This window comes from Capricornis sumatraensis, chromosome 13, assembly GCF_032405125.1.
Source record: "Capricornis sumatraensis isolate serow.1 chromosome 13, serow.2, whole genome shotgun sequence".
NCBI classification, from domain to species: Eukaryota; Metazoa; Chordata; class Mammalia; order Artiodactyla; family Bovidae; genus Capricornis; species Capricornis sumatraensis.
This window is the reverse complement of record NC_091081.1, coordinates 10,848,455-10,863,859: the sequence shown is the minus strand read 5'-3', so window position 1 is coordinate 10,863,859 and position 15,405 is coordinate 10,848,455. Positions and strand designations below refer to the sequence as shown.

Here is a 15,405-nt window from a genome sequence, read left to right as displayed (position 1 = left end):
AAATTAAAACTGAGGATTTAAAAATATTTACTAATTTGTTTAAAAAAAATCAACTTGTTACATGTAAACAGAAATAACATTTTTATGAAAAATAATAGTATTTTCCAAAATAAATTTGCTCAGAAGAAAGGTACTATTTTAGATTTTTGAAAATCTTTTAACAGCCTTCAACCTTTTTTTTTTGATACACTGTTTGAAATATATTTAGAAAACTGAACCTCAACAAAAACATGTAGTTGGAAGAGGAACAACCACCGCTGTAGTATATCATATTACAGCAAGAACACACATGCGATTATACTTATCCATTCACTTTCACTACTTTCCCAACTGGACCAAATACATATTGCTGTATTTATTCAAACACAACATTTCTTTAGAAAAGATGGTCAAGGTAGAATTTATAGAAGATACAAACTCATAAATACCACCCAAAGGAGATTAATTTATTTAAATAATAGAAGACTTATAAATGAAGTTCTTCAGGGTATTATGGCAAAATGCTAGTAGTAGAAAATAAACATTCAGAATGAATATGGTACAATAGATGAGAACTGGAATTGAGATGAAACACGAAGTCCTTTATTTTAGAAAATAAAGAACTGAGGTTAAAATATATAAAATGATTATTCTGCCAAAGGCAGTACAAAGCAAAGCACTAGATCCTTCCAGTTCATTTAAAAAACAAAGTAAAAAATTGAAAGGTCTGAGGTCCGCTTAGATATAACATTTTCAGTGGTCTTCAATCCAGTCTTAAGTTGGATGTAACCAATATAAATAAAACTAGACTTACAAATGCAAAGCAAATCAAGGCCACAACATCAGTAGGAATTCAACTACAAAAAATATTTTTTAAACTAGCTGCCTTCCATTTCTAAAACATTAATTTGAATTTTAGATGTAGGAGCAAAGAATCAATATTTACACATATTTGAAAGAAAAGTATAAATCATTATTACCAGAAGTTCCTCTGTAGAAGGAAAGTTAATGATCTATAACACAAAATGCTTCAATAAAGAAATTCTACTAATACCAAGTAAAAATTTTTAATAAAGCAAAATATGGCACTATTTTCTAAAATCATCTGAGTTTGAAAACTTGTATAAATAAGGTGAAAATTTAGTATATTAATAAATGATAAAATTTTAAACTAAAACATATTTAGACTATCTGCAACAGATTCGTACATATATAACCCTTGCCTTGTATCACCACGACTTTAGTTAAGTTTCACTGATGCATTGCATATCCTATGGTGCAGTATCTGGATACAGTGGAATTTGTTTTCATGATATTGATAACTATAAAAAATTAATTATGTACTTAATTAATTTCCAGTTAATGAACTGCTTTTACACACAGTTCCTACTAGTAGCAGTGTCAGTTGCTCCGTTGTGTCCGACTCTTTTCAACCCCATGGACTGTAGCCTGCCATGTTCTTCTGTCCATGGGATTCTCCAGGCAAGAATACTGGAGTGAGTTGCCACTTCCTCCTCCAGGGGATCTCCCAACCCAGAGGTGGAACCCCCATCTCGTACATCTCCTGCACTGGTAGGTGGGTTCTTTACCACTGGGGCCACCTGGGAAGCCCCAAACATACATTTTATATCCAGGCAGTTCTGAGTTATAGTCAGTGCCTTTTACAAAACTGTAAAAAGCTTTTTACAAGCCTGAGTTCCTACTAAGTCTTCAGAAAAGAGATCCTTCAAGATAAGTAAAAACCTAACTACCTTTAAACAAACTCATACTTTTAGATGCAATTTCTTGGGGATATTGTAAAAATTTTGAGAATTTATCAAACCTCAAATGATAAATGTTAGAAGTCAACATGTCAAAAAGAAGTTTGTGCATCTCATTTTAAGATAAGTCCATGGCACATTGAAAATGAAAGTTTTTCTTTTTAAATTATCAGGGTAATTATCTATAGTAAGTATTAAAGTTGAAAACTATTGTCCTTGATATGCATTTCAGGACAAATTGTATGATAAACTGATGATGTTAAAATAGTTATGAGAAGAGCTCACTTTTCCTATCTGTTCCCCTGGTCCACTTAATATTTATAAGCATTCGTATTCAATACACGCTATAAAAAACAAACCTAAAGAAGCCCCCAATATCAAAACTATGGGTACGAAGTGAGAAAATTTTGATGTAAGTTTGAAAAAAAAGGGGGTCAAAATCCAAAGCTGCGAGTCGAACAGTGATGCCACTATATTAACAATGGATAAAAACCAGACATGTCAAAAAGGATCATTCAAGGCCTAGCTCCAAGGCATAAGCAATTGCTTGTCACTTCTGTAAAAAGCACTGGCTATAACTAAGAACTGCCTGGATATAAAATATTTCTTTAATGCTATATTCCATTTGGAAAGGACACAGCAGTTACTGCTTTCCATGTGCAGCTCTTCATTTTGCTGCCAGGAACTCCAGAACCATATCTGATACTCAATTATAAAAACTTGTTAACCTTCATGGTTAGCATATTTGCTTCCTAATCTTGCATTTATACATAATAACAGATTAACTATATTTTTCAAGTACTCTTGTGGTTTGGGCCTCAAAAAAAAAAAAAAAAGCCTAACTACAAAGGCATGCAATTAACGAAGTAAAATAGCAGAATCAAAAGTAATTCAGCCTGGCACTCTGTGATGACCTAGAGGGGTGGGCTAGGGAGTGGGGAGGAGGGCTCAGGAAGGAGGAGTCATATATAATTATAACTGATTCTCATTGTTGTATGGCAGGAAGCAACACAACATTTTATTAAAAAAATAAAAAATAAAGAGGAAAATGTTCTAGATTGGAGAATTTTTAAAAACTAATTCTGAGGTTATGTTTTTAAATTCTTTACTTCAAGGTTTAGAGACATCCAGAAAATACAGATGCAGATTTCTGATTTTTATCCCTTCTTATGAAATGAGACATACCTTATTAAGTTTTCCAAGTGCTGATATCAAATCCGCCCACTCACTGGAGTATTCAAAATTCTTCAGTGCTTTGTCAACTGCAGCTACATAGTTCCTGTATTTGGAGTCACTCAGTAACTCCAGCTCTTCTGTGTTCATCCTCCCACAGCGTCCTCCTAGAGACCAATTCCAAAGTCATGTAAAATCATTACCTACAAAAACAAAGTTTGCAGAAGGAACCAAAGTTACAAAGCAAAGTATTAAAATGGGTTCAGATCTATTGGCTAACGTTGAAATGTGTTTTGAGTTAGAACTGATCAACACTCTAGGCAGCTACCATTCAGGGTCATGGAAGTATTCAAAGACAGCTTCAGAGATAACTACTCATGTGTCCCTTCCTAGGGGCGAGCACTTGGGGCTTACGAAGAAATAGGAAATATTCCTGCACTTAGTTCAAATTAGAAATCATGTTATTTCTCTGTCATATTTGCCAATATAACACTTTTGATACACATACACCTCTTCTTTGTTTTGATCCTAAAATGTTATAAGACTGGTTAGATTAGAAACATCAGGGACTTTAAAAACAACAACAATAGGAAAAAAAAAAAAGAAATGAATGACTTGGAAATCATCTTATTTTATTAAGCAATAAAAGTATGGGCATATAGTATGAAAGAACATTAACTTTTGGGAACTAATAAAACTTCTAATAAAACTGGGCTTCCCTGATGGCCCAGTGGTAAAGAATCTGCCTGCTAATGCAGGAGACACTGGTTCGATTCCTTATCCAGGAAGATCCCACATGCCTCAGAGCAAGTAAGCCCGTGCACCTTAATTATTGAAACTGTGCTCTAGAGCCTGGGAACCACAACTACTGAGCCCATGGTGCCCCAGCTACTGAAGCCCACGTGTCCTAAAGCCCAGGCTCCACAAAAAGAGAAGCCTGCGCTAGCCCTGCTTGCCGCAACTAGAGAAAAGCCTGCAAAGCAACAGAGACCCAGCACACAAACAAACAGAAACTTCTAATAAGACTGACAAGTATATGTGGTAGTTTAAAATATGTCCACAAATCCTTCGATATTACTTTAAAAAATCAGAGCCTAATTCTCCAGTCCCTTGGGCTGGATTCTGGGACTCAGTTCTAATGAAAATAATAAGGCAGAAGTGACAATGTGGAATGGCCAAGACTAGGTCATAAAAGCACTTCAGCTTCGTCCCTGCTCTCTCTCTGTTAGGGCACAGGCTCCGGGGAAAGCCAGCTGCAACGGCACAAGGACACTTCAAGGAGCCTTATGGAGGCGTTCCTGCGGTAAGGAACCGAGGCTTTCTGCCAACAGCCTTGTGAGTGAGCCATCTCTGAAGAAGATCCTTCATCCCCAGGCAAGCCTTGATTTCACTGTAGTACCAAATGACATCTTGACTGATTTCACAAGAGACTGTGTGCCAGAACTACATAGCTAAGCCTCTCGAATTCATGGTCTACAGAAATTCTGCTGCTTTAGGCCACTGAGTTAGGGAGTAATAGCTACACAGCAGTAGAATAGATAACACAGAGCACTAACAAGGATTTAATTGAGGCTCAATTTTAAAATCAATGTGGGAGGACTTCCCTGGTGGTCCAGTGGTAAAGAATCTACCTTGCAACTCAGGGAACAACAGTTTGATCCCTGGTCGGGGAGGATTCCACATGACGAAGGGCAACTAAGCCCACGCGTCATAACTTCTGAGCCTGCACTCTAGAGCCTGTCAGCTGCAAGTATGGAGCCCGCACCTAGAGCCTGTACTCTACAGCATGAGAAGCCACCACAATGAGAGGCCTGCGCAACGCAATGGGGACCCAACACAGCCAATAAATAAATTAATTTAAAAAGTCATTGTGGGGACTTCCCAGGTGGTCCAGTGGTTAAGAGTTTGCCTTCCAATGCCCAGGGTGTGGGTTCTATGGCTGGCTGAGGAGCTGAGATCCCACATGCCTCAGGGCCAAAAAACCAAAACATAAAACAAGCAGTATTGTAACAAATTCAATAAAGACTTTAAAAACAGTCAACATCAAAAAATCTTTCCCACACCTACATAAAAACCAATTCAAAATGAATCATCTAAATTTAATAGCTAGAACTATAAAACTCTTAGAAGAAAATACAAGAATAAACCCTCATGATTTATTCTAGGCCTTCTTAGGATTTCTCAGGATTAACACTAAAAGCAGAATAAGCAATAGAACCACAAGAAAGGGGAAACAAATGAACTGGACTTCATCAAAATGAAAAATCTTTGTGCTTGGGCTTCCCTAGTGGTCCAGTGGTTAAAAATCTGCCTGCCAGCGCAGTGGACACGGGTTCAATCCGTCATCTGGGAAGATCCCAAATGCTGCGTGCGGGACGACTTAGCCTGTGTGCCACAACTACTGAGGCCTGCAGGCCTAGAGCCAATGCTCTGCAACAAGAGAAGCCACTGCGATGAGAAGCCCATGAGCTACAACAAAGAGCAGCTCCTGCTCCTGCAGCTAGAGAAAGCCCTCGCACAGCAACAAAGACCCAGAGCAGCTGTAGATAAAATAAATCAATACATCTTAAAAAAAGAAGAAATAACTCTGTGCTTCAAAAGATGTCATCAACAAAGTAAAAAGACAACTGACAGAATGGAAGAAAATATATCTCCCATATTTCTGATGAGACACTTGAATCGTATAAATAAAGGACTCTTGCTGCTGCTGCTGCTAAGTCGCTTCAGTCGTGTCCGACTCTGTGCGACCCCATAGACGGCAGCCCACCAGGCTCCGCCGTCCCTGGGATTCTCCAGGCAAAAACACTGAAGTGGGTTGCCATTTCCTTCTCCAATGAATGAAAGTGAAAAGTGAAAGGGAAGTCGCTCAGTCATGTCTGACTCTTCACGACCCCATGGACTCTTACAAGTCAATAATAAAAGGACAAATAATTTAAAATGGGTAAAGAATCTGAAGAGTCATTTCTCCAATGAAGATATATGAATGGTCAATAACTACCATTATTGAAGTGATACTCAACATCATTAACCATCAGGAAAATGCAAATCAGAACCATGAGATATTTCACCCACACCAGGATTGCTAAAATAAAAAAGACACTAAGTATTGACAAAGGTATGGAGAAACTGGTACCCTGGTACACTGCTGGCGGGAATGTAAATTGGTGCAGCTGCTTTGGAACGTAGTCCGGCAGTTCTCAAAAGGTTAAACATAGAATTACCATACAACCCAACAATGCTGCTCCTAGGTATGGTACATATACACAAGAGAAATGAAAACATCTTCCCACAGAAACTTGTACATTAATGTTCAAAGAAGCATTATTCATAATAGCCAAGAAGGAGAAACAAATCAAGTGTCCACCAACTGATGGATAAGTAAATAAAAAACAATGGACTATTATTAGACTATAAAAAGGAATGAAGTGCCGATACATACGACAACAGGGATGAACTCTGAAAACATTAGCTAAGGGAAAAAATATCGCTCACCAAACACCACGTATTTTATTTTTCTATTAAATGATAGTTGTAGTGGTAGAGAATTCTATTATTTTCTGTTAACCAATCATGCTATAATGGTATTAAGTGAATAATAGTTACATAACCACAATAGTAAAAGTTGTTTATCAATCTTCACGATCAACAGCCAGACAAAAACTAAAAGATAATTTCAATTTCAAGCTATGACAGAAACATGATTAACCTAACAATATAAAATAACTGCATACAATTTAGGGGCTTAAGTAGAGTGATGGGTAAGTGGAATGCATACATACATGCGCATGTTTCCATCTACCCAATCAGTCCATGTCTTTTGGTTGGTGCATTTAATCCATTTACATTTGAGGTAACTATCAATACGTATGATCCTATTGCCATTTTCTTAATTGTTTTGGGTTTATTTTCTGTAGGTCTTTTCTTTATCTTGTGTTTCGTGCCAAGAGAAGCTCCTTTAGCATTTGTTGTATAAAATAAAAGAAGAAAGAAAGAAAAAACCTACAGAATGGGAGAAAATATCTGCTAATGATGCAAAGAGAAGGGCTTAATTTCCAAAATATACAAACAGCTCAAACAACAACAAAAAGCAAACAACAAATCAAAAAACAGGCAGAAGACCTAAATATGTCTCCAAACAACAGGTCTCCAAAGAAGAAATACAAAAGGCCAACAGGTACATGAAAAGATGCTCAACATCACTACTTCTTAGAGAAATGCAAATCAAAACTACAATGATACCATCTCACACTGGTAAGCACGGCCATTATTAAAAACTCCACAAATAACAAATGGTGGAAATAATGTGGAGAAAAGGGAACTATATTCAATATCCTATGATCAATCATATCATAAAAGAATATAAAAAAAATTTATAGATGTGTATAACTGAATCACTTGGTATACGGCTAAAATTAATACTTTGTAAATCAACTACGTTTCAATTTAAAAAACTGTTTATAAGGATGGTTACACAGTTCTATGAATGAACTGAAAACCATTGAATCATATATTCTAAGTAGGTGAATTGCATAATATATGAATTGTATCTCAATAAGATATATAGCTATATTTATGTGTATATATGTAAGGTTTGGGTAAGCTCTGGGAGTTGGTGATGGACAGGGAGGCCTGGCATGCTGCAGTTCATGGGGTCGCAAAGAGTTGGACATGACTGAGTAACTGAACTGAACCTGGGGACTGTTTAAGTGTGTTATCACATCCCAAGGATGTATATGAACATATCATTTAAAGCATCATGTAATACATAATATCAAGAACATAACTGTCTATTATGAAAGAAAAAACACCTATAAATGTCATGAAGATAATCTTTCCAAACTTTTTTGAGGGAACAAAAAATTATCATTCAGTAACTATTACCATCTAACAGATGACTGTGGCAATTATTGACAAGTCTATTTCATTTTGATCAAAAGTTCCAAATTTCAATGTTGACACTTTCAGTAAATGATCTTTGGCAAACCATTTATTTAATCAATAAAGCCAGTTACTCCAGAAAACTGGTAAATGTCCCTGGAGGGCTAACAATATGGAGAGAAAAACAGACCTACTAGGTATTTCACAAATAGGTTAAGATTACCCACTAGAGACCTGACGCCCTGTACTTCTCCCAGTCGGACCTGATCTCAAACCTTCAAACAGCATATATGCTGAAACTCTAAACATGTGATCAACATCTCTGCAGGTCCTGCCACATTCTGGTCTTAATTATATTCTAAGGAAAATACCTTCTAAGCAGCTCAGTCGCTCATTCGTGTCTGACTCTTTGCCACCCCGTGAACCGCAGCACGCCAGGCCTCCTTGTCCATCACCAACTCCCAGAGTCCACCCAAACCCCTGTCCATTGAGTCAGTGATGCCATCCAACTATCTCATCCTCTGTTGTCCCCTTCTCCTCCTGCCCGCAATTTTTCCGAGCATCAGGGCCTTTTCAAACGAGTCAGCTCTTTGCATCAAGTGGCCAAAGTATTGGAGTCTCAGCTTCAGCATCAGTCCTTCCAATGAATACCCAGGACTAAACTTCTTTAGGATGGACTGGTTGGATCTCCTTGCAGTCCAAGGGACTCTCAAGATTTTTCTCCAACACCACAGTTCAAAAGCATCAATTCTTCGGCGCTCAGCTTTCTTTATAGTCCAACTCTCACATTCATACATGACCACTGGAAAAACCATAGCCTTGACTAGATGGACCTTTGTTGACGAAGTAATATCTCTGCTTTTCAATATGCTGTCTAGGTTGGTCATAACTTTCCTTTGAAGGAGTAAGCGTCTCTTAATTTCATGGCTGCAAACACCATCTGCAGTGATTTTGGAGTCCAAAAAAATAAAGTCAGCCACTGTTTCCCCATCTATTTGCCATGAAGTGATGGGACCAGATGCCATGATCTTTGTTTTCTCAATGTTGAGCTTTAAGCCAACTTTCTCACTCTCCTCTTTCACTTTCATCAAGAGGCTTTTGAGTTCCTCTTCACTTTCTGGCATAAGGGTGGTATCATCTGCATATCTGAGCTTATTGATATTTCTCCCAGCAATCTTGATTCCAGCTTGTGCTTCCTCCAGCCCAGTGTTTCTCATGATGTACTCTGCATAGAAGTTAAATAAGCAGGGTGACAATATACAGCCTTGATGTACTCCTTTTCCTATTTGGAACCAGTCTGTTGTTCCATGTCCAGTTCTAACTGTTGCTTCCTGGCCTGTATACAGGTTTCTCAACAGGTAGGTCAGGTGGTCTGGTATTCCCATCTCTTTCAGATTGTGATCCACACATTCAAAGGCATTGGCATAGTCAATGAAGCAGAAATAGATATTTTTCTGGAACTCTCTTGCTTTTTCCATGATCCAGCGGATGTTGGCAATTTGATCTCTGGTTCCTCTGCCTTTTCTAAAACCAGCTTGAACATCTGGGAGTTCACGGTTCATGTATTGCTGAAGCCTGGCTTGGAGAATTTTGAGCACTACTTTACTAGCATGTGAGATGAGTGCAATTGTGTGGTAGTTTGAGCATTCTTTGGCATTGCCTTTCTTTGGGATTGGAATGAAAACTAACCTTTTCCAGTCCTGTGGCCACTGCTGAGTTTTCCACATTTGCTGGCATATTGAGCACAGCACTTTCACAGCATTATCTTTCAGGATTTGAAATAGCTCAACTGTAATTCCATCACCTCCACTAGCTTTGTTCGTAGTGATGCTTTCTAAGGTCCACTTGACTTCACATTCCAGGATGTCTGGCTCTAGGTGAGTGATCACACCAGCATGGTTATCTGAGTCGTGAAGCTCTTTTTTGTACAGTTCTTCTGTGTATTCTTGCCATCTCTTCTTAATATCTTCTGCTTCTGTTAGGTCCATACCACTTCTGTTCTTTATTGAGCCCATCTCTGCATGAAATGTTCGCTTGGTATCTCTAATTTTCTCGAAGAGATCGCTAGTCTTTCCCATTCTATTGTTTTCCTCTATTTCTTTGCATTGATTGCTGAGGAATGCTTTCTTATCTCTCCTTGCTATTCTTGGGAACTCTGCTTTCAAATGGGTATATCTTTCCTTTTCTCCTTTGCTTTTCGTTTTCCTTCTTTTCACAGCTATTTGTAAGGCCTCCTCAGAGAGCCATTTTGCTTTTTTGCATTTCTTTTTCTTGGGGATTGTCTTGATTCCTATCTCCTGTACAATGTCACAAACCTCCATCCAGAAGTTCATCAGGCACTCTATCTATGAGATCTAGTCCCTTAAATCTATTTCTCACTTCCACTGTATAGTCATAAGAGATTTAGTGGTCTAAATGGTCTAGTGGTTTCCTCCACTTTGTTCAATTTGAGTCTAAATTTGGCAATAAGGAGTTCATGATCTGAGCCACAGTCAGCTCCTGGTCTTATTTTCACTGACTGTATAGAGCTTCTCCATCTTTGGCTGCAAAGAATACAATCAATCTGATTTTGGTGTTGACCATCTGGTGACGTCCATGTGTAGAGTCTTCTCTTGTGTTGTTGGAAGAGGGTGTTTGCTATGACCAGTGCATTTTCTTGGCAAAACTCTATTAGTCTTTGCCCTGCTTCATTCTATATTCCAAGGCCAAATTTGCCTGTTACTCCAGGTGTTTCTTGACTTCCTATTTTTGCATTCCAGTCCCCTATAATGAAAAGGACATCTTTTTTGGGTGTTAGTTCTAGAAGGTCTTGGAGGTCTTCATAGAACTGTTCAACTTCAGCTTTCTTCAGCGTTACTGGTTGGGGCATAAACTTGGATTACCATGATACTGAATGGTTTGCTTTGGAAACAAACAGAGATCCTGTCATTTTTGAGATTGCATCCAAGTACTGCATTTTGGATTCTTTTGTTGACTATGATGGCTGCTCCATTTCTTCTAAGGGATTCCTGCCCACAGTAGTAGATATAATGGTCATCTGAGTTAAATTCACCCATTCCAGTCCCTCTTAGTTCATTGATTCCTAGAATGTCAATGTTCACTCTTGCCATCTCCTGTTTGACCACTTCCAATTTGCCCTAACATTCCAGGTTCCTATGAAATATTGCTCTTTACAGCATAGAACTTTGCTTCTATCACCAGTCACATCCACAACTGTGTGTTGTTTTTGCTTTGGCTCCATCCCTTCATTCTTTCTGGGGTTATTTCTCCACTGATCTCCAGTAGCATATTGGGCACCTACCGAGCTGGGGAGTTCATCTTTCCGTGTCCTATCTTTTTGCCTTTTCTTACTGTTCATGGGGTTCTCAAGCCAAGAATACTGAAGTGACTTGCCATTCCCTTCTCCAGTGGACCACATTCTGTCAGACCTCTCCACTGTGACCTGTCCGTCTTGGGTGGCCCCACACAGCATAGCTTAGTTTCACTGAGTTAGACAAGGCCGTGGTCCATGTGATCAGATTGGCCTGTTGTCTGTGATTGTGGTTTCTGTCTGTCTGCCCTCTGATGCCCTCTCTCAGTGCCTACTGTCTTACTTGGGTTTCTCTTACCTTGGACGTGGGGTATCTCTTCACAGCAGCTCCAGCAAAGTGCAGCCGCTGCTCCTTACCTTGGACGTGGGGTAGCTCCTCTCGGCCACCACCCCTGTGCTTCACTAAATGGCAGGCACTGTTCAAATGCTTTTCATATTTTCATTCATTTAAACATATCTGATCTTTTGAAGTATTGGTGCTTCTTACTATTATTACTGTCCAATTAAGGGATAAACTGAGGCATAGAAATACACATGATTCAGTTAACTGCCAAAGCAAGGGATTTACATGTAGGCAATCTGGGTTTAGGGTTCTAACTCAAAACCACTACTCTTCACTCTCATGGAGACTGTTTTCCTTCTTATACCCAAACCTAACTCAGGGCCACGGAGTGAAGTGTCTCTCTTATTCCCCCTGTTTAACACTTACCTGTCAAAATCCCAATCCTGGTTGAGCTCAATTATGCCTGAACCCAAGCAACAGAACATTGCTGGAGAAAACTTACACAACCAAGCTGATCGACTGCACTTAAATTGAGAAACACCAACCTCAAATGCTCTTCTAATCCATTACATTTCTCTTATAACCTTACCTGCTTGACACAACTATTTCATACCTTCTCTTCTTAAAGCTCTAATGCCACTGTTCTCCATCATTGCTAAAGACTGAGCTTCAAAGTAAGAAAACAGAAGAAAAAGGAACACTTTCATATTCCCTCCAACAAATCTCCAAACCTGTCTCCAATTAAACCCACACTCTCCACTTTCCCTCCTATCCTGGGAACAAGGGACCCTCTTCCTTTCGCTGTGTTCTGGATTCCACCTCGTCTACCTTCTCTACACTTGTCCCTAATTGCTTTATTGGCCTACTCTCCCCACTCAGTACCAGTGTCTCCTTCTCTCCAAGATCATTCTCCGTCAGCTGCGGACAAGCCCTGGAATCTCTCGGGGTGAAAAAGTAAAATCCTTAGCCTCCCCGTGACCCCTCACAGGCTCTCTGGCTACCAACCCATTTCTCTTTTCTCTATTATTACAAAACTTGTTGAAAAATTTCTCTGTGCTCACTACTTCATTTCCTTATCTCCTATTTGCTCCTTGGTCTACTTTAAAAATGCCTGATGATGCATGACCCCTCATATAAAGGTCACGTTTCGTGACCAATCATATAAAGGTCACTTCTCTAGGCCGTCATCTTCATCAGCTTTTCAGCAGTATTCAGTACCTTGTTCTTAGCCCTCAAGGTGCGCTCTGACTTCTCTAGAAGTTGGAGCTGAGTCTTTTTCAGTCTTATGCTGGCTCCTTTGCTGTGCTGAAATTTTATTTTTCTATTATTAAGTGCTGAAATACCTCAGGGCTCAGTCAAGAGCTCTCCTCTCTTCTCTCTCTCCTGAGTTATCTCGTCTAGCTCTATAGTTTCAAACAGCATTTAAATGGTATAGCCTAAATATATAACCGCCTCTTCTATGATTTCCTCTTCTATTCTTCTAACCGGTTGATGTCAACTCCAGCACATCAGTGAATCCTACTTCTATTCTTGAGCTCTGTAATCCAACATCCACAGAGAAGTCAGAGATCTTTTAAAATTGTATCATTGTAAGAACATTTAAACTCAAACACAGCAACAAGTTTTGCACTGCAGAGGATCTTGTATTTGCTATTCTGCACACCTGGCAATTCTTAGGTCAACTCTGTGTGTGGCAAATTCTTTCCTATCTCCAAGTAGTATCAAACCCTCAGAGACGCCTTTCTCCATGGCCCACACGGGGCCCACAATCACTCTAGAATATCACATGGTTACTCTCCTAGCACTGATTACCATCTGAAATTGTCCTGCTTGCTAGTTTCCATCTACCTTCCCTCACTGGAATGCAAATGTCACGAGGCCAGGAACCCTTCTGGCCTCGTTCGCTGCTGTATCAACAGTCTCATAAAAGTGGCTGATGTAGTAGGCCCTGAAATGCTTTGAATAAATATATTAATTAGTCAAGTGTGAACACAGTTCACAAACCATTTTGCTTTGTTTCTCTGAGAAAAGCTTTGTAGAAAAGAGCAGAATTACAGTTCTATTTATTTAACCAGTGTAACCAACACGCACTCCCTTCAAACAGACTATATTCATAACGACTATTACATGCTTTAAAAGGCTTAAAAGACTCCCCTAAGAATACTTATTTAAAAAAAAACATGCTATATCCAATTATATTTTAAAAATTAGCTCAGTTTAAGCATTTTTATTAGGCATAACTACGTGATGTGGAAGATGCCATTCTAGCCCTTGTGAAAGGAAATCCACTAAGTATGATACTCCTCCAGGTCTAATCTTTAAAAATTAATTAGGTACCAATTTCTGATTGAAGAAAATTTTGCAAAGAGCCTTACTATACTTTATGCAGGGCTTCCCAAATGGTGCTCAGTTCAGTTCAGGCATGTTGACTGTTTGTGGCCCCATGGACTGCAGCACGCCAGGATTCCCCGTCCAACTAGTGGTAAAGAAAACACCTGCCAACGCAGGAGACATAAGAGACTTGGGTTCAATTCCTGGGTTGGGAAGATCCTCTGGAGGAGGGCATGGCAACCCACTCCAGTATTCTTGCCTGAAGAATCCCACGGACTGAGGAGCCTGCGGGCTACAACCCACAGGGTCACAAAGAGTCGGACACAACTGAAGCAACTTAGCATGCATGCATACTTTCTGTGTATGTTTAGTTATATTTTTACTTTTGCTTTCAGTCTTTCAGTAAAAACTATAAAAATTAAAACTTTAAGATATGAAAAATCCCAGCATCCCATCAAAGTGAAAACAGGCAAATTTGATTTAATTTTGCTTTTTTAATAGATGTATACAAAAGTATACATCTGTTAAAAACATCTTTGAATTCTATAAAAGTGGTATATTAACATTCCTTGTAGCTTTAAATCCTGTGAGTTTTGTGACACATAAGCAGTGTGAAGAAAAGTAACTTAGAAAATAGAAAACTGTGAGCACATATTACAGCTTAAAATGATCCATTCGTGAGCAGCTGGGATTCTATCGTGAGCATCACACTGTACACAGCTATAACAGTGACCATTAAACATATATCCTTGAGTTACAGATACCCATCCTGCCCTCAAAGCACTTGTTTATCTGGAAATAAACAGGGCCCACAGAGTATTTAAGATGAACATAATTATAGCAACTGACACCGACTTAGCAGTTAATTACTGCTAATCTGTGGCAGGCACTTCACTAAGCTCTTTTCCATGAATTACCTCATGTAATCTTCACAACCAGTCCTTGAAGCATGCATGTTCATGGAACCATGTACAAATGAACACTGGTGTCTGAGGTTCCACAGAGAGTAAAAGGAGCAAACAGGAAGAACTCTGGCAGGCTGAATCTTGGATCTGGTCCTTAATCACTATCACTATCTTTCTGAAAAAATTTTTTAAACCATTTTACAACAATTATTTTACAATATTGTGATTTCTGCCAATTTCTGTATGGTTTCTGCCATACATCAACAGAACTGGCATTAGGTATACATATGTCCCCCCTCCCATTCCCCTCCCCTCTGAACTACTTTGTAATCACAGCTCTTAATTCTTCTGCCTGGCATATCCAACCTCTCTTTTTAAAAAGCCTGTTCAGGCTATCTAGCCTTTCCTGACTCTTTAACTCCCCCCAGTTTTAGAAATATTTTCTTTTCCTATTCCACTTATTTCTTAAAAAAAAAAAAAACACAAAAACTATAATAATGCAATATAATAATAGTACCTCTGTTGGTCCTTCCAGACCTTGCCTTAAGCACTGGGACTAAAGCTCAACTCTGAATACTCCAACCCAGCTCACTGCTTGATCTTGACAGTACTGGGGTTAAATTAAACTACAAGGCTAAATGACTATAAATTCTGATATAAAAGGGTTTTGTCTTGGTTGTTACCTATAAAACAGTGATTCTAATTCATTAAATGACTACAATGGAAGAGGAACTATAATACCGTATATAGCATATGTATGTACCTATATGTACTATATATACAGTG

At 38.8% G+C, this 15,405-nt stretch overlaps 1 protein-coding gene across 4 annotated transcripts in view; it reads right to left on the bottom strand.

The window, feature by feature from the left end:
- The window catches only part of DOP1A (DOP1 leucine zipper like protein A), an 86,536-nt gene extending 83,474 nt beyond the window's left edge, over positions 1-3,062 (bottom strand). For all 4 annotated transcript variants that reach the window (XM_068984799.1, XM_068984800.1, XM_068984798.1 and 1 more), the window contains exon 1: positions 2,925-3,062. In XM_068984799.1, the coding sequence (XP_068840900.1) occupies positions 2,925-3,062 (138 nt within the window). The remainder of the gene's footprint in view (positions 1-2,924) is intronic.
- Positions 3,063-15,405: the final 12,343 nt, after the last annotated feature.